Source organism: Phascolarctos cinereus, unplaced genomic scaffold (assembly GCF_003287225.1).
Source record: "Phascolarctos cinereus isolate Bilbo 61053 unplaced genomic scaffold, phaCin_HiC Scaffold_3;HRSCAF=262, whole genome shotgun sequence".
NCBI lineage: Eukaryota > Metazoa > Chordata > Mammalia > Diprotodontia > Phascolarctidae > Phascolarctos > Phascolarctos cinereus.
In genome coordinates, this window is record NW_027555736.1 from 148,968,299 (window position 1) to 148,990,990 (window position 22,692).

Here is a 22,692-nt window from a genome sequence, read left to right on the forward strand (position 1 = left end):
CTGCTGGTTGACCTCATGAAGGCTTGAAGGATCTGGGGAAACTGGCATCCCTTGTCCCTCATTTCCTGGAGGATCAGTAGGGATCAACCAGTCTATGCCTTGGTTTCAAGTTTGACAGCTTGCCCAGAATGGACCCAGGATGGATAAGAGATGAATAAGATGGATAAGAGATAATGTGGTGTAGAGGAAAGAAAGGGTGGGATTTAGTAGATCAAAATCTGCCACTCACTCACGTTGTGACCTTCAGCAGGACAGTTCACCTCTCTGGGCCTCAGTTTCCTCATCTGTCAAATGAGGAAGTTGGACAAAGATCGCTATAGTATCTTTCAATACTAAATTCTTTGATTCAGTCATACAGGAAGGGAAGGGATAGGGAACAAAAAAGGAGGAAAAGGAAATGGAAGAAGAGGTAGGAGAAATAAGGAACAGGATAAGACAGGCAGGAAAATTTACCATATTTAGGCGCAAGGAATTGTTGGAGATGATTTGCAATGCAGTGCTGGCCCATTTACCAAGCATCTACAAGAAATCAACCAGTAGACCTAGGGAAAATCAGACTGGAAAGAACCTCGAGTGATATCCTGGTATAATCTGCTTTCAGACAGGTAAAGTCCTATTTCTATTTTACAGCAAAAAGCTCATCAACATGTTGACCATGGGTGATGAACTTGGAGGCTACAGCTCCTCTCAAAGACCATCTACTGGGTCATAGATGGGTTTAGATTTTTATTGGAAGGAGTGTACATACCAATGAAATCAGAGATCCTCAAAGTATTATTGTAAGCACAGAAAAGGCAGCTGAGGCTCTGAGTGGCTAAATTACTTCCCCAGGGTCATAGAGCTCATTAATGATTTCATAGAGTACAATAGAATATTTGAGAGCAGAGGGACCTTACAGGTCATCTAGCCCACGCCCCTCATTAGAAGGACAGAGGACCAGACCCCAGGTCTTCTTTCTCTCACTATACTGCCATATTTTTCATGCTCTTGAAAACACCCTGCATATTTCTGTCTGCTCACATGTAGCACGGACACCCACAAACACCCTCTTATCATTGGGTCCTGGAGGCAAGTGGGGCAGGCTCCGAGTGTGCTATGGATTTCTCAGAGACCTGCTGAGATCTAGGAAGCAGGAGAACAGGCTGAGGACAGGGTGGTTTAGGGTAACTCAGAGGAACACAATGGAATCTAGTATAGTGGAAAGAGGGCCAGTGCAGGTGCCAAGAGACCTGAATTCTAGGGCTTGCTATGCCATTAACTGGAATATTGAAGCATTTTAAGGTGTACAAAGTGCTGTACATACATTTTCTCATTTGAGCCTCATGATAACTCTGGAATAATTTTGTCCACATTTTATAGATGAGGGTTGGTAAGTATAAGTTAGACAGCTAGCAAGTGTCCACAGGAGTATTTGAGGCTAGCTCTCTCTTGATTGCAAGCTCAGCACTTCTTCTTTAAACACTGCTCACTAATTAGCTGTGTGACCTTGGGCAATTCACCCAAAGTCATATGGGCTTCAATTGCCCCATAAGCCAAATGAGGGAGTTGGATTAGATGATGGCATTCTATGATGCGAGCAAGGTAAGAGAGTCAATTCAAGTGTAGATTTGTATAGGACAGTTTGCTCTCTGTCCCCTAGCACAGGAAAGATGGGCAGCAGCATTGGATTCGATAGCATTTCCAGTTTGCCATATCCTCTATGAAGCCTTTCTTCTCTGATTGACCTATAGTTAATGACCTTCCTCCTTGGACCTCCCATAGCATTTTGTTTTGAACCTTTCTAATGGACTTTTTATATAATATTGTGCATTAATTACCTCTGTTTGTCTCTTTCCTCCCTCCTGAACTGTAACCTCTCTGAAGGCAGGGGATATGCCTTATCTAAACTCTGTATTTTCCTTAATGCTTAACTTGATATGATATATTGATATGATGTTGCATGCAGAAATGTTTGCCAGATAGATGGATGGATGGGTGGATAGATAGGTGGATTAATGGACGAGTGCATAGATATCTAGGGCACCAGCTAATGCAGCCTCCTTTTATACAGGAGGACCTAGCCATGCCTCTCATCGAAGAAGAAATTGATGGTCTTTCTGGACTCCTGTTTCCCTTCTATGATGCTGACACACACATGCTATATTTGGCAGGAAAGGTAATATCTGTTGAGAGCCACAATAGGTGAGGTATACTTAATCTTCTGAGGGGACTGAAAGCCACATTGCCTGCTTCTAAGCAGGTACTTCCTCATGAGTGCAGGCCCTCCCCCACACTGAATTTTGTCTTCAGTATTTTACCCATCTCCTTTTAAAGTGTTGAACCCTAACTTCTCCCACCCCACCTTTTTTTTTGGTAAACTCATTCATATTAAGTTATTCCTCAGGGGAGAGGAGATTTATTTGAAAGAAGACCTGCCTGAGAGGGCAATGCTTAACCCAAAGGAGTCTTCTAGAAGGAGCAGAATTCATACGTCAGAGAAAGAGTTAGGAAGTATTTTTAGTCTAGGTAGCTCCTCAGTCACCACCTCAGTAGCATCCTCAACTGGACAGGGCAATAGTTACCCCAAAGGAAGTACCATTTCAAGAAGTAGGATTTCAGGCACTGTGATAAACTAGTAAACAGGAGAGACTTAGGAACAAAGGGGCCTTCCCAGGGCTTTCAAGCCACACCTCTCAGGTGAACTCCATTATGCCTATGTATAAAATCTCCAGATGTTTCTGTCTAAGCTGCAGCCCCCAACCTGAGTTCTAGATGCTGAAAAAGGGAGAATATTTGCTTTTTCCCAGCACCAGGGCTGTTTCCCTACACCTTGAAGTGTCCTGTGCTCACTCAGAGTTATAAATAGATCAATTCACCTGGATTCTTCTCTTCCTGCAAAGGACTAGAACCAGGGGTGGGCTGGTACCAGCTCAAACCAGTTCAAAAAAGCTGATTGTTAAATTTTAAGTGTGAGCGTTTATAATCCAGAGGTTCCCAAAATGGGCGATACTGCCTCTTGGACGGCATTGGAATGATCCAGAGGGTAGTGGTAGCTTCAGGTGCAATGGGGAATGGAGTGTTAAATAAAAATAAGGATGTAAGCATAAGAAAAGAAGAGAAGAAAATTTTGAAAAAAGTTCATACATGTTTCATCTGTTGTGTGAGAAAGTTAAAGTCATAGTGATTACATTATTTTCTAAACAAAGACACAAAATGCAAGTTATAACTGATCAGTGGTCTGCTGACAGGTCTTAACAAGCAAGTGTTGGCAGACCAGGATGTAACACATTGTCAGGAAGTCCAGCATGCATTAGCAGGAATATGTGTGTGTAATGACTTGTTTATAATACAATATTATACATATAATATTTCAATGCAGGAAAAATCCCACAAATTTACAATAAATTATTAAATTTCACATGTATCATTTTTAAGGAAATATAATATATTTTTTGAAATGATGCAAAATTTTAAAATGTTAAAGGGTTCAAGAAAGTAGATTTCCAGGAGGGCACTGAGTAATATTTTTTGAAAAGGGGGTGACAGTCCAAATAAGTTTGGGAACCTCTGATTTATACCTTGGAAATTGGCAAACTCTAAAAACCAAGCAAACAAATGAAAAAAAGAAGGCCTGATTTATTCTTTTGCTGATAGTCTAGACTTAAGAAAGAGATAGAAAATAATAATACTGCAGATTAAACTTATAGTATTTTTTGTATAATTTTTTTTCTGGGATCCAGTTGTTAAACATTTACCAGCATACCACTTCCTATAACCCAGGAAGAAACAAATCCTGGAGGAAGATAGGTGCCGAACATAGACATAAATTTAATTCCAGCTGCGTTTTCACGGTAGGACTGTGAGACAGGAAAGGTTGGGGCCCTTTCTCTTCACTGTAATTTACAAAGTATTAAGGGAGACTTTGGGTCTTTAGGGCTGGGAGGCAGGGCAAGACATACTAACTTCCTGGCCTTGGTACTCAGACAATGGGAGACATTCTGATTGGTGGTTCTCTGTTAGTATATCTGGGGTTCATCTTCAGCAAACCAAAGGGGAGTGGGTTCCTTCTTTGAGAGATAAAGGAGAAGGATGTAGGATTTGAACCCATGTGCTCTGACTCCAAATGTCAGAAGGACATGGCTTCATTAAGGTTCTTTCAATGCAAGGCCCTATGCCAGGTACCGAGGGAGAATAGTACATGATCCCTGCCCTCAGAGACTTTCCAGTCTAGCTGGAGAAATGACACCTAAAAAGGCAAATAATGCGTGATTCAAGTAAAAACAATTATAGAGTTATTACAAGGTATTGCATGGGTAACTGCCAAGTGAGTGGTACAGAGCTGTTCAAACCATTCAGCCTGGGGAGGAGGGCACACCCCTCTTATCATCCCCTGGATGACCTCCAGATTCACAGGACTCAGCAACAACTGAGGGCAGAGGATCAGAGACAGGGTTTCTCTGGCTGAGCTGCCTTGGAGCAGGGGATTTTCAGGATGTCCTAAGCCCCACTGTCTCTTCACACACCCTTATCCTAATGGAAGTCATCAGCTTATTAGCAATTTGGAAGTACCTTCATCTGAGCAGGTTTTTCCTGTTCTTTGGGAATTAGATCATCTACTCACTCAAGTATTCCCATCACTTGTTCTTCCCCACAAAAAGCCAATGGGGAGCATCCCTGCATCCCCCAGGAACATGCCCCTTCATCTTTGAAGGACAGGGCCAACTCTTGGAAAATTGTTTGTTTTTAAGAGTCTCTGACATCTCTGTTCTTCTCCCTTTCCCTCTTCACTGTGCTCCTAGAACCCTCACCCCCATTGTCATCTTCACATTCCCTCCCCTATTCCTCAGCCAAATCCTAATCTCAGAAAAGGATTTAAAACTCACTCTCACTGAGGTACAACTCACTAATGACTGTTGGAGGATTACTCTTTCCGTAGGATTATAAAGTTAGAATTGAAAAAGACCTCAGAGGTCATTTATTCCAGCCCTGTCTTTTTACTTATAAACTGGGGCCTAGAGAGTAGATCCAGTGACTTAACCCAAGTCATACAGGTAGCAAATAGGAGAATTAAGATTCCAACCCAGGGGCTCTGATTCCAAGTCTAGCGTTTTCTCATCTCATGCTGCCTGGGGATGGAATGGGGGTGCTTGTACTTTTATCAGGGAACAAAGCCTTACGCTGAAAGGATAAAGTCCTACGGATTGATTCAGAGTCTTGGGGGTGTAGTATTTTCTAAGTCTCACTAGGGCTTCCCAGTGCCTCAGAAATCACTTAAATATATTCACCTAAATCTGGGCCTAACCCAGGAGTGGGAGGTGAAGAGTGGGGAGCAGGGAGGGGGGAAGGGGAGAGAGGGGATCCAGTTCTAGCTATTAGCAAAGTAGGAGATGTCTTCGGGTTCTCCAAATTCAATTTGGTCCATAAATTCCCTGCAGCCAGTAGTCCAGAATGACCTAAAGTCCTCCCTGCCCCACCCCCACGCTTTTCATTCCAGCATCTTCAGGCTATTTGGGGGGAAATGGGAATTTCAAACCTTCCTCTAACCCATCTGATGTGAACATGGAGCCTGTTCTTCTTCCTCCCCCTCTCCACTCCTCATTCTTGTTCTTGCCTTGCAGGGGGACGGGAACATCAGATACTACGAGATTGGGTCAGAGAAGCCATATCTGAGTTACCTCATGGAGTTTCGCTCCCCAGCCCCACAGAAAGGTCTGGGTAAGGGCTTCCAGAGTGGATCCCAGCCCCTTCTCAAGGTCACACAAACCAAAGAGCCGAAGAGAGAACCAGTCCAGGGGCACCTCACTAGGCAACACTCTCATTGCTCTGTACATTCAGAAAGATGGGGACTGGACCTGTGATTTCACTGGGATAGGGGACTTTCGGGGGAGGAAACCACTTCTACCAATGCAGGCTGGCACCTTCTCCTCCACAACTTACCATTTTAGAGCTGCCGAGAATACTTGAGAGGTTTGAGGTTTTTGTCCAGGGCCACATAACTAGCATTTATCAGAGATAGGACTTAAACCTAGTCCTTTCTAGCCCAGGGGCTGGCTCTCTCTATAGGAGAAGGTGCCAGGGAGAGAGGGAAGTTGGGAAATCCTTCCAAAGTTTTTATTTAAGCAAACTAATCAAAACAAAACTCTCCATGTAGCATTTTGGATTATAGGATTTAGAACTGGAAAGGATTCTTTAGTTTTACTCCCTAATTTTACAAGGGAGGAAACAGAAGTCCAGAGGTGAATTAACCTGTCCAAAGTCATACAAGTCACAAGTCACAGAGATGAGATTCAAACCCAGGGCCTCAGATGCTAACTCTAGTGTTCTTCTCACTGTGGCTCATTGGGGGAATGGCATTGCCACATTAAGCTAGCTCACCTGAGGCTCGATCTCACTCTGGCCTGGGCTGGTTTATTGTTTCACTTAAGTTCCCACTACTGAGCCTTTTGTATCAAGAACATATTTATAGGACCAACAGACTCTTCCTTGGGAGTTGGTTTGCCTTCCACTGGTTAGTGTTAGAATCCCTTGAATTTTGCTAGGGAATTAAAAAAAAAAAAACTTTTGTTGGGTAGCCTAAACACATGAACAGTATCCAGGGCCCTCTCTCTGTGTATTCTACCTCCTCTGCTTCTCTTTTCTCTGTCTCCCTCCTCTCTTTTACAAGTATTCCTTTTCTCTTTCTCACTCCCCATAGTCTTATATACACAAACACACACACACACACACACACACACACAACAACAACAAACAGCAACAGCAGCTAGCTAGCATTTATGTAGAGCCTAATATGCACGAGAAGACACTGCGTTAAACAAATATGTCATTTGATCCTCAAAACACTCCTGGGAGGTAGATACTATTATGATTCCCATTTTACAGTTGAGAAGACTGAGGCCAATAGAGGGTAAGTGATTTGCCCAAGGTCACAAAGCTAGTATCTGAGGCTGGATTTGAACTCAGGTCCTCCTAACTCCAGGTCCAGTGCTATCTATGCTGAGCCATCAGAGAACAATGGGAAAGATTTGTGGGCTTGTTTTAAGATTAAAAGGACTTTTTCACTTCTTTTTTCTGTCCACAGAGCCCAGGGGATACCCTCCAAGTCTGCAGATCTTTGGAGAAGTTCAGTCATTCATTCATTCATTCATTTTCATTTACTCATTCATTCATTCATTCATATATCCAAACATCCATCCTTCCATTCATAAAACATTAATTAAGTGCTTTCTATGTGCAGGGCACAGGAGAAAATACAGGTTTAAGTAAGACATTGTCCTGACTCTTAAGAAGCTTACAATCTAATAAAGAGTTTACTTTGAGAAGGTGAGAGCCACTGTAGCTTTGCCACTAACTGGCTGTGTGACTGGAGCTAAGTTCTTTAGCCTCTCTGCACCTCAGTTTCCTCATCTGTTAAACTAGGGGTTTGAACTAAATAATCTCTAAAGGTCCTCACAGCATTAAAATTCTATGACTCCAATCAGACCAGCTTGGAGAGGTGGATATTGGAAGAATTTTTGGTGGCTTCTGACTTAGAAATGGGTCTTCATCATGTGATAGCCTAGCCTGATAAGCATCTAAATCCTCCTTCCTGCACTCCTGCTGACCCAGGGTCAGCCTCTCAAGAACTTAAAACATCTCCCCTTCACTTCTACCTCTCCCTTTCCCCAGACTCAGGAGGTGGGGAGGGAGATGTGGCCGCCCAGGATCCCATTGGACATGAATGCTTATGCTCCCCTTCCCAGGAGTGATGCCTAAGCATGGCCTGGATGTGTCTGCTTGTGAAGTGTTCCGGTTCTACAAGCTAGTAACCCTGAAGGGCTTGATTGAGCCCATCTCCATGATCGTGCCTAGGAGGGTGAGTATAGCTTTCATGGGGAACACAGGCCACCTAGACACTTCTAATACCTCAGGCACAGAGGTATTATCATCTGCCGGTCAACAAGTCACAACTTGAGGACCTACTATGTTAAATAAATGCTAAATATGTCAAATAGCCCTTTGTTAAATACTATGCTGACATTGAAGAAGGGAAATACACAGTCTCTCAGTTGAAAGGGCTTATAATCAAGGGGGTGGGTGAGGAGGGGCCTGACAGGTACACATGAACTCTCCCAGACTTAGGGAATGGCTTTCCCAAGATCCGGCAGCTCTGCATTATGGGAATTTATTGGTGAAACAAGAAGTCTTTATTGAGTACCTTCCTGCTATGTGCTCATATCTGCTGTCTCTGTGGGGGCTACTGAAGAAGTGTAAGCTATGCTCCCTGCCCTCAAGAAACTTCCAATCTAGCTAGGGAGGCAGAACTAAAAAAACCAAATCAAACCAAACTAAACCAAACAAAAAACCCTTCAGTGTCTCCCCACTGTCTGTAAGAGAAAATACCAATTCTTTAGCCTGATTTTTAAGGCATTCCACATGATGGTTCTGACCCAAGAATTAAGCAGCCTTATTTTACTTTTTACATTTTATTGTTCCCCTTGCCTATGCTCTAGCCAAACAGTGTTATGAATTATTTGCTGCCCTCAACACTGTCTTCTGCTCCTGTGTATTTGCATCAGTAGCTCCGCCTACCTAAAAAAAAATTCCTGCATATACTGTCTCCTTATTCCTGCCTTTTAGAATCTTGTCTTCTTAAGTTCAAGTGTCCACTCCTCCATGAAGCCTTCCCTTATCCCTTCAGTTATCAGTGCTTTCTCTCTCAATTTTTCTTGCCCTATGTATGCATAGAGGGTTGTATTCTGCCCCCCCCCCTTCCCCAAATAGAATGTAAGCTCCTTGAGGGCAGAGACTGTTGGCTGCATCTTTGTGTCACTGGTACCTAGCAGGCAATTAAGGAATATTTCTCAGATTGAATTGGGAGCAGAATCTAATGGAGTGCAAAACTGAAAGGCATGAGAAAAAAAGAAAGAAAGAAAGAAAGAAAGAAAGAAAGAAAGAAAGAAAGAAAGAAAGAAAGAAAGAAAGAAAGAAAGAAAGAGAAAGAGAGAGAGAGAGAAAGGAAGGAAGGAAGGAAGGAAGGAAGGAAGGAAGGAAAAGAAGGAAGGAAGGAAGGAAGGAAGGAAGGAAGGAAGGAAGGAAGGAAGGAAGGAAGGAAGGAAGGAAAAGAAAGAAATTTACATGCCAATTTTGTTGTATATTTGAAAGAAATAGCAAGTTGTACATAACAGATTTGTAGTTTCAGGTGCAATCATCTTTTTATTGTATTATGTTATGGAAATGCTTGTTTTATTCCATAAATTTAAAATAAAATTTAATAATGATTCAAAAAAAAGCATAGGGCATAGAAGAAACTGGAGAAAAGAAGATATAACTTTGGCCAAGGATTCATTCATTCAACAAACATTTATTAAACACCAGCTATGTGACAGGCACTGTGCTAGGCACTGGGGATAGAAATATAAAAGTGAGATAGTTCCTGCCCCCAGGGAATTCTACTGGAATTCAGATGGGTAGGGTTGGAGACTATGTACCAGGAATAAATACAGAGGCAAGAATCGCTATGATGTCTTTCAGAGATGGTGAGAAAACTTCTCATTCTTTCAGATGAAACGGGCTACATTTAAGAGTTGTGTTTCTCTACTCCACTATTCTTTAGCCCAGAGAACACTCAGGGGTGGCTCAGGACTTGATCTCTAAGATGGGGGCAGTTGGCCAAGGGAGAGCTTTGGCTGCCACATGGGGTGAGGGCTTGCCTCCAACATCAGGCAAACCCTTTTTGATCATTACAAGCTTGTAGGACATTAGAGCTGATGGGACCCTTCAAGACCATCACCTTCACAAACACTGTTGAGCTCTAGTTGTCTTCAAGGCCCTGTGGTAGGCACAGTGGGGTTACAAAGGTGGAAGAGCCACAGTCTCTACTATCAACGAAATAATAGTCTACTTGAAGAGGCACAATATATACCCACAGAACTAGAAATAATAACACAGGATGGTATATGACGGTACATGTTATCTCCTCAGACAAACTGTAAGTACCTTGAAGGCAGTAACTATTTCTTTTTTTGGTCTTTGTATTCCCTGCACCTAGCACAGGAATGGGAAGAGAGTAAGTGCTTAATTAATGCTTATTGATTGATTGGAAGAAATGAGAAGTACAGACACTATATGCTTCAGGTACAAAGAGGAGAGAGAGATCACTATGGCCTGGGGTGATCTGAGGTGGCTCCATAGAAGAGATAGGATGTGAACTGAGTCCTCTTTGAAGAATGATGGACAGTGAGGACTCCAGATTGGCTGGAAGGCAGCATTCCCCTAAACAACCTTCTGCACCCCACCTGCCCCATCCCATTTGCTGGCCTTTCTGTTTTCTCTTATCTGTAGTCAGAATCTTACCAGGAAGACATTTACCCCATGACCCCAGGAACGGAGCCAGCTCTGACCCCTGATGAATGGCTTGGAGGCATCAATCGAGGTAAGACGCTAAAAGGATGGGTTTTTAGATGGCCTCTGCTCTGGCCAGCTCTCTGCTGGGGATTACAGCTCCTCCCTGAACCCCAGAAATGGGGACACCAGAACTTTCATTTCTCAGCCCTCTTTTCTAAGATCAAGGCAACTAATCATAGCCGAGAGGTCTCCCATCTCCAAGCAAACTCATGTTAGTCAAGTCTAGAACCAATTCTACCCATGTTTGAGTAGGCTGGCACCCATATGGTATAATTCTGGGGGGCCCATGCATCCTCCTATCCTTCCTAACCACTCTGTTGCTAACCATAACTTTGCTCAATGTACTTCCAACAGGCTATAAAGGGCTATAATTTAATGAAAATTAAAATTTTGTTTTGAGAAGTTCACAACTTCTTCCTTTTTCCCTTGGAAAAATTGGAAATTATAGAATAAAACAATAAAATGTGAGTGTTAAGAGGGATTTTAGAAGATCATCTAGTCCAGGGGTTCTTAACCTTTTAGTGTATCATGGACCTCTTCAGCAATCTAGTGAAGCCCTATCTCTGAATAATATTTTTAAATAATTGAAGAACATGCTAATTTTCAGTTAGAAGTTAATGAAAAGAAAATGAATTTTTTTTCCCTATTCAAGTTCTCAGGCCACCTGGAATCTCTCTATGGCATCTTTGGACCCCCAATTAAGAGCCCCTGATCTAGTCTACCCCACACCCCTCATTTTACAGGGGAGGAGACTAAGGCCCAAAGAGCAGACTATATACCACATATCTTTGTATCCCTAGCACCTCACATGTGCATTGCATATGATAGATGCTTAATAAATATTTGTTGAATTAAATTTCATCAAATATATGGTATTTTCCACATTGCTTAAGTCAAGATGTGGTTACAGTATACTTTTGAGTCCTGGTTGTGTTGACAACCAATAAGCAGGAGAAAAGGTGGCATGGTAGGAGGGTAGGCAGGACAGGTAGTCAGGTAACAATAAGTCTTCTAATTCCTGTTCCAGTGCTCTTATAACTGCTTTACATGTGAGCCATAACTAGCAAGTTTTGCAACCAGGGCAAGTGACATGAGTGTAGGGCCAGAGTTGGCTAGGAAGGAGTTTACCCAGAATATAGCTGCCGAGGGGAGGAAATTATAGGGTACCATGAGGCCTGTGCTGAAGGACTGCAGGTTCCATCAGTGCCTTCTAAATTGTGGCACCCTGAGTCAAAGCTCCAGCTACCCCATCTTAGCTACGACTGCAGTCACACTGAACTTGTCAAATCTAAGGCATAGTTTTATGCATGTTACTCCCCTGCTCAAGAAACTTCAGTGGCTCTCTACTTTACGGGAGTAGAGATTTAGAGCTAAAAGGGAACTTGGTCATCCAGTCTAACAATACTCATTGTACAGATGAGAAAACTGAGGCACATAATAACTTGTCCAAGGTCACACAACTAATAAGTGTCTACAGCAGGATTTGAATTAAGTTCTTCCTGACTCTAAGTCCAATCTATCCTCCATTCTACATTGTCTCTAGGACAAAATACAGACTCATTAACCCAGCATTTTAAGCCCTCAACAATCTGATTCCAACCTAATTTTCCACTTTTTTTTCCTTATTATTTCCTTTCCTACACTCTACATACTAGCCAAATTTTATATCTCATGCCCCACATCTCTCTCCATTTGCTAAGGCCATCCACCATGCATGAAATGCCCTCCCCATTGCTTCTGGGCTTCTCAAAGACCTCATCTTCCTTCAAGACTCAGGTCAGGTGTCATCTTTTCCATGAAGCCTTCTCTGATACTTCAAAGGTACCTGTGCTTTCCCCTTCTTCTTCTTGTCTTATATTGACTCCCACCCCACCCCCAGAAGAACATAAGCTCCTCAAGGGCAATCTCTATTTCAAAAGTACAAAAATAATGTATGAGATATTACTTAGATGAGAGCCCATGTTACTTGACTATGTGTCATGCCTACTCTCCTTCTATCATGCCACCTTCCCTCCAGCTCATTGGTTATCAACAAAACCAGGACTCCAAAGTATACTGCAACCACTTCTTGACTTAAGCAATGTGGAAAATACCATGTATTTTTGATGAAATTTAATTCAACAAATACTTATTAAGCACCTAGCATGTGCTAGGTGGTAGGGATACAAAGATATGTGGTGTATGGACCCTACTTTCAAAGACCTCGTAGCCTAATAGACATATGTTACACAAATAACAATTGAATGAGGCAGAATGAGATAAATATGAAAGAGAAGGCCAGGTAAAGTGCTATGAGAAATTGGAGGAATGAGAGATCACTGGGGTTGAAGGGAGAAGGGAGTGGTCAGAGAAGATTTCATGGAAGGTATAGTTTGTTGTCGTTGTTTAGTCATTTCAGTCGTGTCTGACTTTTGGTGACACCATTTGGGGTTTTCTTGGCAAAGATACTGGAGGGGTTTGCCATTCCCTACTCCAGCTCATTTTACAGATGAGGAAACTGAGGCAAACAGGGGTAAATGGCTTGTTCAGGGTCACATTGCTAGTAAGTGTCCGAGGCCAGATTTGAACTCAGGAAGATGAGTATTTCTGACTCCAGGCCCAGCACTCTATCTACTGAGTCACCTGGCTGCCCTGGTGGAAGATGTAAGACTTGAGTCTTAAATAGAGCAATTTCCCCAGATTGGGATGAGAGACAAAAGATCTTTTTCAGGTGTGAGGTACAGTGTGAGCAAAGACAGGGAGATGAGAGAGGGCAGATTGAGAGTGATAGATGGAGAGTGATTGAGTGCAGTTGGAAGGTAAAGCATGTGAGGGGAGGGGAGTGGTATGTGAGAAGGTTGGAAGAGTAGATTGGAGCCAGATTGTGGAGGGCTTTGGATGCCAAGTCATGAGTGTGTCCTTTGTTCAGGAGACGAAGGAGGTTTTTGAGTGGAACAGTAGATTAGGAAGGTTTCTTAAGCTGTGGTGTGAAGGGTGGCACAGAGGAAACAGGCTGGAGATTGGAAGACCAGATAGTAGACTCTTAGAATCAGCTAGATGAAAAAAAGGTGAGGGCCTGACTTACAGCAGTTGTTTGGGAGCATAGAAGAAATGCAACAGATGTTGTAGAAGTAGATTCTACAGAACCTAACAACTGATTAGATATGGGGAGGGGGGAGGGGCGAGAAAGAGTTAAAGAGGTATCTAGGTGGTACAGTGGAGAGAATGTTGGACCTAGAGTCAGGAAGACCTGAGTTCAAATCTAACCTCAGACACTAGCTGTGTGACCCTGGCCAAGTCACTTAACTGCTATTTGCCTCAGTTTCCTCATCTGTAAAATGGGGATTATATTTAGCACTTCTCTTCTAGGGTTGTTATGAGGATCAAATGAGATAATATTTATCAAGCGCTTTTCAAGCCTTAAAGAGATACATGAATGGTAGCTAGTTTGGGTTATAGGCCAAAGTGATTGGGAGGATGGTGGTGCTATCAACTACAATAGCAAAAGAGAAATGAATGGAAGGAACAGGCTTTGGAGAGAGGATGAAGAGTTCAATTTTGCACATGTTGAATTTGAAGGGTTAGCAATATATCGCTGCAGAAATACCCAGCAGGCAGCTGGGAATATAGAAGTAGAGCTCTGGGAAAAGTTGGGGGAAGAAAGATGTAGGTGTCATCTGCACAGAAGGCATCATTAGAGCCCTGTGAAAGCATGAGATTATCCAGGAAGAGAGTATGGAAAGAAGAGAAAGGGGCCAAAGGCAGAACCTTAGGCAACATGTATACAAAGTATTCCAATACAAAGCCAATGCAGTTTAAAATTTTAGTGGCTTAACACTACACTAAGTCTTCTGGAACACTCTGAAAAACAAAAATGTGGTTGGCCAGAATCTTAGAATCCTGCAACTAGAGGAGATCTCTGGAGTCATGTAGCTTGTCCTAGTTTTAGGTAGGAATACACTTAGCCAGCCAAAGGAGAAAAAGCTTCCTCCCTCAGTCAATTTATGTCAAATATGAGGACTTTGACTATCTGGCATCTCTTCCTTACAGCTCCCCTGCTATAAAGGCATGTGTGTAAATATCCCTGACATGTTGGTAGAGAAGAGCTACTTTGTAAGCCTTGAGAGCTCTGAGAAAGGAGGGGAGGGAGGTGGTGATAACAAGAGGCAACGTGCTGGTATAATGGAAGGAGTCCCAGACTTAGGGATGGAAGAGCTGGGATCACATCCTGCTTCTGACTCCACACCTTCAGGGGCCTCTTGGTTTGATTTAAGTGAGACCACGAAGGACAAATTCACAAGATGAAATCCTAAATTTTAGAGTTGGAGAGATCATATCAACCATCTAGGCCACCCCAGCCCTAATAAAGGATTGCTATTGCAACATACCCACAAACTGGTCATCAAGGCTCTGCTTGAAGATAGCCAATGAGGGCAAATCCACCACCTCCCAAACCAGTACATTCTTCTTTGGGATAACTTGAATTGTTAAGAAATTTCACCTTACATCAAGCCCAACTTTTTGTCTTGGCAACTACCACTCAATGCTTCTAGAGCTTCCTTCTGGGGCCATATCCCTCTTCCACATGTGAACTGTCCCTCAGGCATTGATCATGACCTAATGCAGGCTTCTCTTCTCCAAGGTGAACATCCCCAGTTCTTTCAGCTGAACCTCACATAGCATAGATGCAGGGATGGACTCCAAGGGCAGCTCTGGTTGTCTTCTTCTAGACATTCTCCATTTTATCAATGTACTTCCTATAAATACTGTGACCCAGAGCTAAACAAAATACTTTGGATGTGGTCTGATCAGCACAGCAGAAGATATCAGGACTATTAGCTCATTATTTCTGAAAGCTCTACCTTATTTAGCCTAGGCCAGGGGTGGAGAACCTGCAGCCTAGAGGCCACATATGGCCTTCTAGGTGCTTGGATGTGGCCTTTTGACTGAGCTCAAGTTTTACAGAACAAATCCTTTTATTAAGGGGATTTGCGCTGTGAAGTCAAAAGGCCATACTTGAGGACCTAGAGGGCCACATGTGGCCTTGAGGCCCCAGGTTCCCCACCCTTGGTGTAGGCCAAGATTACATTAGCTTTCTTGCCTTTCATATCAGACTATCGATGCATAATGAATTCACAGCCTACTAAGACCCTCAGATCTTTTTCAGGCAAATTTTTTTCTGGCTATGCATTTCCTTATGAAGTTAATATTTTGAACTCAAATGTAAAACTTCACATTTGTCCTTAGTAAATTTTATGCCAACTTGTCAAGATCTTTTTTAGATACTGATTCAGTCACTTTTCTTTTAAATTGAAATCTCTCACACAGACAATGTCTTAACTGTCATGCAGCTTTTAGGATTTAGTTTTTGTTTATGGAAGGAGGAAGGTGACATTTCTTCAGCAATAGCAATAATACTTTCTATTTTCTTGGCACTTTTAATTATGTTATGTACTTTCACATTTGTTTCACTCTGACAAAAATCCTGTGAAATAGGCACAGCGCAGTGAGTTACTCCAATCTTAATTCTCAAGAAACCAGTCTTAAGGCAGCTGATCTCACAATGGATAGAGAGCACTGGCCTAAAGTGAGGAAGGCTTGAGTTCTAATCTAGCTTCAGATACTTTCTAGCTGTATGACCCTGGGCAAGTCACTTCACCTCTGTTTCCCCAACTGTAAAATAGGGATTATAATAGCACCTACCTAACAGGGTTGTCATGAGGATCAAATGAAATAATATTTGTGAAAACTCTGAGCACAGTGACTGGCACATAGTAGACACTGTATAAATGCTTATACCTTTCCCTTTCTCCCTTCTCAAGATACAGAAACACAGTCTCATACCTCTTAAATTTAACCACAGGGTTTATCAATAACATAACAAACCACCAATGATAGATACATACAAAAAGAATCCAACAGCACATGTGCTAATCAGCTCCACTGGCCATGTTGTTTCTCAGCTGTCTGGTCTCTGAGAAGCAAAGTGTCACATGTTAATAATAGTTCAAGGAAACTGGCTGAGTTCAGAACTACAGACTAAGTCTAAGTGGTAACAGCAGTTAGGGGAAGTTCTGTCTTATTTTCAAGGGACCAACAGAAGCTCTTTTCAAATACACCCCTCTGAGAACATACTAATCATGAGTAAACTAAAGAAGGATCTACCCAGGTATCCAAAGGTTTGTTGGTAGAGAGCTGCTGCAAAGGGAGATTCCACTGAGACATGAATATGCTAAGCTCCTTTACTGAAATGGAAATGAAATTAAACCTCCTTAAACATCTTATTGTTACAAGTGAAAACAAGGTAGATTTGAATTAAGTTTTCACACAAAACACTTCAAACTTATTAAAAATAAGAATGCTAGGGGAAAAAAAGAGTTCCTAGAATTCCTTTGATGTCAAGGACTATCTAGCCTTATGGATTCATCAGTCACTGGGGTGTGTGTGTGTGTGTGTGTGTGTGTGTGTGTGTGTGTGTGTGTGTGTGTGTGTGTGTCCACTCCTGGAACGGGACAAGAAGCCCAGTTTGGTTATACTTCATCAAGCACATATGATTATTATTTATGGATGAAGAAACTGAGAACAGGGGAAATACAGTAACTAGTCCACACACAGCTCTACCTTGACAGAGCCAGAACCAGAACACTCATTTCCAAACTCATATTCCAGGGCTTATCCCACACTACCATACGAAAAACAAGTTAAAAGACTTGGGGCAAGGGACAGGGAGGAGGCATTGGCCAAGAAAACATAATGGAATTGTCGTGACCGCTCACTAATCCAGTTGGTCCTGTCTTGAGCCCAGCTGACAGCCTCTTACCTCCCCTAGATCCAGTGCTGATGTCTTTAAAAGAAGGCTATAAGAAATCTCCCAAAGTGGTGTTTAAGGCTCCAATCAAAGAAAAGAAGAGTGTTGTGGTCAACGGAATAGATTTATTAGAAAATGTCCCACCCAGGACAGAAAACGAGGTAAGGAACATAAGTTATTACATCTGTGGGCCTCAAAGAGGGAGACCTTTAAATTTCAATTATGTGTGCCAGGCCTTCAAACCGGCTTCCCTCCCAGTCATCTTTCTTTTTGTGACAAACTCCATAAGCAGCCTGCTGTTAGCTTCCACTGCTGCTCTGACCCTCATAAATACCATCTGGAGAAGGGGGTGGGGAGGGGTTTTTCCCCCATCGGAAACCTTAAATTTACTTTTGCTAAGAATTGTGTTTCCTGTCATGGATTCAGTTTCAAGCCATTATTGTTGCTTGCTGTTACTGGAGTTATAAATCACTGTCTTTACCTGCCATGATGTTTAGGTGGTGATGGCAACTGACAATTCATCGTTATGTTTTTTCTTGGGGGTGAGATGTGAGAGGGGCCAGCACAGGATGCTTCAAATATGTCCTTTGTGCCTGAGGCAACACGGCTTAGTAGATAGATAGACGCTGGGCTTGAATTCAGGAAGGCTTGTGTTGAATCTTGCTTCAGACATTTACTAGCTGAGTGACCCTGGGTAAGTCACTTAACCTCCTTCAGCCTCAGTTTCCTCATCTGGGTATAAAAGTAACATCTCCCATCACAGGGTTCTTATGACAATCAAATAAGAGATAATATGTAGGAAATGCTATATACAAGTGCGCCATTATTATTATGAAAGGATTTCATAAACTTTTCATTGTCATATGAACCTAAGCCCCACTCATTTAACCACAGACATAACTTTGTCGAATCCTCCTAAGGATTTCTCCATATAACCCTGTAGTTCTGTAAAGAAGCCTCAAAGATATTGTTTTGAAAACACTTCACTTGCCCAAGAGTCACTTAAGTGGTCACCTCACCTGAAGGGAACTTGGAAGGAAGTTTTTAAAATATTGGCTTCCCAGATCGAATGCTAGCTTATGTTTCTATAACATATTAAGGTTTATAAGGGGTTTCATTATGCTTGCAACTCTTCGAGGAAGATAGAGTGACTAGTATTGTTGTTACTCAGTCATGTCCAACTCTTCATGACCCTGTATGGGGTTTTCTTGGCAAAGACACTGGAGTGGTTTGCCATAAGGCAAACAGCAGTTAAGTGACTTGCCCAGGGTCACACACCTAATGCATGTTTGAGGCTGATTTGTACTCAGGTTTTGCCTGACTCCAGATCCAGTGCTCTATATACTGTACCACCTAGCTGCCTCCCTGAGTAGTATTATCATTCCTGATTTGTTCCAAGCCCAATGTTTTCCACCATGCTATATTATACTATCTCTGTAAAGTTCAAGTTCATATCCTCTGCCCATAGGGCAGTGTTTCAGTCTCCCCATCTCCTTTGCTCAGTGCCATTGGCTTATTTTATCCATAATTCTTGCACCCCTAGTTACCTGGTTTCTCCATCCATAACAAATTACAGAAGGTAGGGGAAGATTCTAGAGGCCAGAACACTGGGTGGGAGAGATAAAGCTATAAAAATAAAATACCAGAACTAGAAAAGTAGAGCAGTCTGGGGCCATTTAGTGAAGGGGAAAACAGCGACAGACACTTCAGTGGCCCCAAGGGCATCCTGGTATTACATAGCATTGATGTCTGTGATGGTGATTCTGAATCATACAGAAAAGGTTGAATCATATTTACTGTGTTGTGTCTTAAAAGGCAGAGGAATACATTATACATTTTGGAAAGATTTCCATCCCAAATGGCTAAAGTGAAAAGAATAGAGCTTTGGCTTTTAAAAGGATATGCGTCAGTCATCTGGAAAATTCACTTACATAGGGCAGTGCATTCCCTGATGATGCCAGATAAATGAGACACTGCTGTATTAAGCCAGAATAGGGCCAAGACTCATTCTTGCTCAGAAACACAGTGACCAGGCCTGCAATACCCTAATTTAATAAGATCTTTCAGCTTACAGGAGAAAATGGCCACCAGCACTTGGTGCAGTGGGAGGTGAAAAGCTGATTCACTGAGACTCCAGGGTGGTGAGAGGGGTGTGTATGTATACGCAGAACTCTGGGGGAAGGTGAGATCTGAAAGCCTCAGGGTTGGGGGTGGTGAAGCCTTAGGAACGAGAGCACTATCCCAGGCACTCACTTTTCTCTTTATTCTCTTTCCACCCCATCTGTTTGTCCCTCCCTCTCAGCTCCTCCGAATGTTCTTCCGACAGCAGGACGAGATTCGGCGATTGAAAGAGGAACTCTCCCAGAAAGACATCCGCATTCGGCAGCTGCAGCTGGAACTCAAAAACTTACGGAACAACCCCAAGAACAATTAGCTCCCCAAAGGCTCATTTTCTAAATAAACTCTCTGTTTATATTTGCTCTTTAATTTTCCTCCCATTCACACTCTCCCCTTCCCATCCTCCATCCCAACCCCACCCCCACCCCCGGAATAAGCCAGTGCTTGAACAGCCTGCCAAACGGCTGGGCTCACCGATAACTGGAATTATGTGCTTTGGCCCCTTTATCTCACACGAAGGAAAAAAAAAAGGGAGGCAGCAGATGACCCTGTTGGACTGACCTGTACTGCTGTAACTGAAAACTACTGTCCTGGAGAGGGCTGACTCTGGATTCGTACCCCTATGGTTTTCTTGGAGGAATTAGCGGGTGGCATCTCTTCTGATGGATCACAAGATTAGAGAACTCACCAAGAGGGGCTGCTTAAAGCTGGCCGGAAGACGACATAGAGAAGCTGGGGAAGCCATAAAATGAAACAGCCAGGTTGACTGCGGTTAACTTTTCCCATGCAGAGGGCGGCGGCGGGGAATACACAGCTCTCAATAGCTGAAGCTCAAAGCCACTTGCTTGTAGATGCCATGAAATAAGGGCTTAATTCGCTGATATTCATTGAAATACTCTCTTTTCTCCTCTTCTTCCACCTCCCTCCTCTCTTCTTTCAAAGCAGCCCCTGTAAACCTCAGTTCTTAACTTGGAAGAGCCAGGTTTCCTTTTATTTCTTTCCCACCAAAAACAACCTCTGTGTCTTTAAAACCAAACCAAACACCTACTGAAATAATAACCATCCCTTGTATTTGCATAGCGCTTTATACTTTTCAAAGCACTTAAACATAAATGATTTCATTTGACCTTCACAACACTCCTGTGTAGTAGAGAGGGCAGTATTATTCCCATTTTACAAATGGGAAAACCAAGGCATGAACTGAAGTGACTTACCGAAAGCCACCCAGATAGTGGCAAAGCATGAACTTGAAGTCAGGTCTCCTGTCTCCTCATGCAGGGTTCTTCTCATGACATCATGATACCATTTTCAGTGGGACTTATGTCCAAGTCATTCTGGGAAATTTTAATAGGAGAGAAATCCTTCTACACCCTCAACAATAATTGTGCCAATTGTATTATAAAGACCTGGACTGAGCCTTTTCAAGCAGTGAGACACTTCTCTCCTTCCCTGGGTTAACTCTGGTCTTCTCCCTAGACTCAGGTTGAGAAGTTGCCTTCTTCCTCTGGGAAGCATGAGACTAAGATGGCCTAGGGAAGGCAGAACAAGGATTCTTTTCTTTCTTGCCTCTTTCTGCCTTTCTGTGGCCCCCTCTCTCCTTCTGCCCCATTTCTCCCTTCTCTCTCTCTGTCTCTTCCTCCCTCCCCCTTTCTGTCCCCTTCTTTCTCCACCTTTCCCTCTTTCCTCTCTCTCTCTCCCTCCCTCCTCCTCCCCCTTCCCTGCCTCTCTCTCCTTTCTCTCTCACCCCTTTGTCCCTCCCTCCTCCCTCTCCTCCACTTCCCCTTCTTTGCCTCTCTCCTTCTCTCTCTCTCTCCCCCCCCTCTCTGCCTCTCCTTTCCTCCGTATCTCTGCCTCTCCTCCTCCTGCTTCTCCCTCCTCCCTCTCTCCCCACTCTCACCCAGATATACTACCCAAGTGCTATTCCACTCTGGTTCTTCTGCACACATCTCTTTTTCCCCATGGGCACAACGACAGATATCTGGGCCAAACACATCTGTTTATGTTTGTGAAGACTAGATGGCAAGGCCAGGCAAGCTATAAAGCCCAACAGCTAGGTTTATCGCTGTTAACTTTTCCAGTACTATGTGCCACAGCCAAGTAGCTAGACAAACCCACCCCACAGGAGCGGGGCCCATGTCAGCCACTGGCTGCTATGGGATTCTACCACATTCCCTTGCTTTCTCCCATTACTATATAGGGCCTTTTACATGACTGTCTAGCACTAGCTGGATGAAAGTAATTCTCTGTCCACTCACACCTTTTGCTTTCTTTCTCCCATCTCCTTACTTGAACTGTGTTGTCTCCTGTGATTATTTATGCCGCCACATGAGGATAGTATTGAAATAAAATGTTTTCAAGATACCAAAAATGGACTTGGTAGTCTCCTTTAGCCTCTGGTTGTTTTAATTGTTTCTGTAATGGCGGTATTTTGGCTAGTGGCCCTATAGCCATATCCACTGCCTTTCCCAGGGAACAATACACGTCTATTCATTCTGTACCCTAACTTCATTCATTCTTTCTTTAGCTGTTCATTCTTTCATTTATTCATTCTTGTATTCATTCATCCAAAAAAACAGTCATTCATTGTCACTATCTGGCCAGCCCTGAATTAGGCACTGTGCTAGCCAAAAGTAGAATAAGGCATAGTCCCTGCACTCAGTGAGCTTGCAGTCTCTCTAGTTAAAGAGGCAAGGCTAATATATGAATAGATAAACATAAGGCCATGTAAAATTAAGTGTCAAATTTGAACTGTGGTGGTCAGGAATAACTTGATGGAGGAAATAGGACTTGCACTGGCCCCTGAAGAATGGATTTGAATTGATACAGAAGAGGAGGGTAAGCATCCAGGGAAGAAGCAGAGTTTATAAGGACTGAGGGAAGGGGCCCTAGAGATCTTGTCCAACCTCATTTCTCAGACGTGGACCAGAGAGCTGAATCAGCTTGTACAGGTTCACACACCAAAGTTATCCCATACGACTCTTGATAAGCATGCTCTTCAGAGTCCAAGAAAGATATTCTTAGAGAAATCAATGCTTTGGGATCAGTTATGGAATTCCCTAAGCCTAGAAGACACCTAGAGAGATGATCATACCAACAATCCCTCACCCCCTCACCACAACAAGGATTAGAGTCAACAATCATATTTTAAGTGCCTAGGACTGTGCTAAGTGCTAGGGATACAAAGAAAGGCAAAAAAGAAAATAGTCCCTGCCCTCAAGGAGCTCATGGTCAAATGGGGGGGGGGGAAGGACTATGAGGACTTCAAAGAATCTCCAGGTCTTAGAGTTGGACTGACACTTAAACACCTCATAACCCTTAATTGTACAAGTGAGTTAACAAGCCTAGAAGGGTTAATAACCCTAGAAAGGTTGATTCTCTCAAGATAATGAGTGGAAGAGCCAAGTATGAACTCGGGTCCTCTGACC

General features: G+C 42.9%; 1 protein-coding gene and 1 long non-coding RNA gene across 7 annotated transcripts in view; one reads left to right on the forward strand and one right to left on the reverse strand.

Moving 5' to 3' along the window:
* Positions 1-21,639, forward strand: part of CORO2B (coronin 2B) — a 237,479-nt gene extending 215,840 nt beyond the window's left edge. For all 4 annotated transcript variants that reach the window (XM_020982384.2, XM_020982393.2, XM_020982376.2 and 1 more), the window contains 6 exons: positions 2,051-2,155; positions 5,598-5,694; positions 7,719-7,831; positions 10,300-10,390; positions 17,171-17,310; positions 19,452-21,639. In XM_020982384.2, coding sequence (XP_020838043.1) covers positions 2,051-2,155; positions 5,598-5,694; positions 7,719-7,831; positions 10,300-10,390; positions 17,171-17,310; positions 19,452-19,583 — 678 coding nt within the window. In that variant the 3' untranslated portion in view covers positions 19,584-21,639. The remainder of the gene's footprint in view (positions 1-2,050; positions 2,156-5,597; positions 5,695-7,718; positions 7,832-10,299; positions 10,391-17,170; positions 17,311-19,451) is intronic.
* On the reverse strand, positions 16,189-19,904 carry LOC110205692 (uncharacterized). 3 transcript variants are annotated; one of them, XR_013485345.1, is made up of 3 exons: positions 19,829-19,904; positions 19,403-19,555; positions 16,189-17,881 (listed from the first exon to the last, which is right to left on the reverse strand). It is a non-coding gene; the product is annotated as an uncharacterized LOC110205692 (long non-coding RNA). The 3 variants fall into 3 exon arrangements; XR_013485346.1 differs by having other exon boundaries at positions 16,189-16,315; positions 17,631-19,555; XR_013485344.1 differs by having other exon boundaries at positions 16,189-19,555.
* Positions 21,640-22,692: the final 1,053 nt, after the last annotated feature.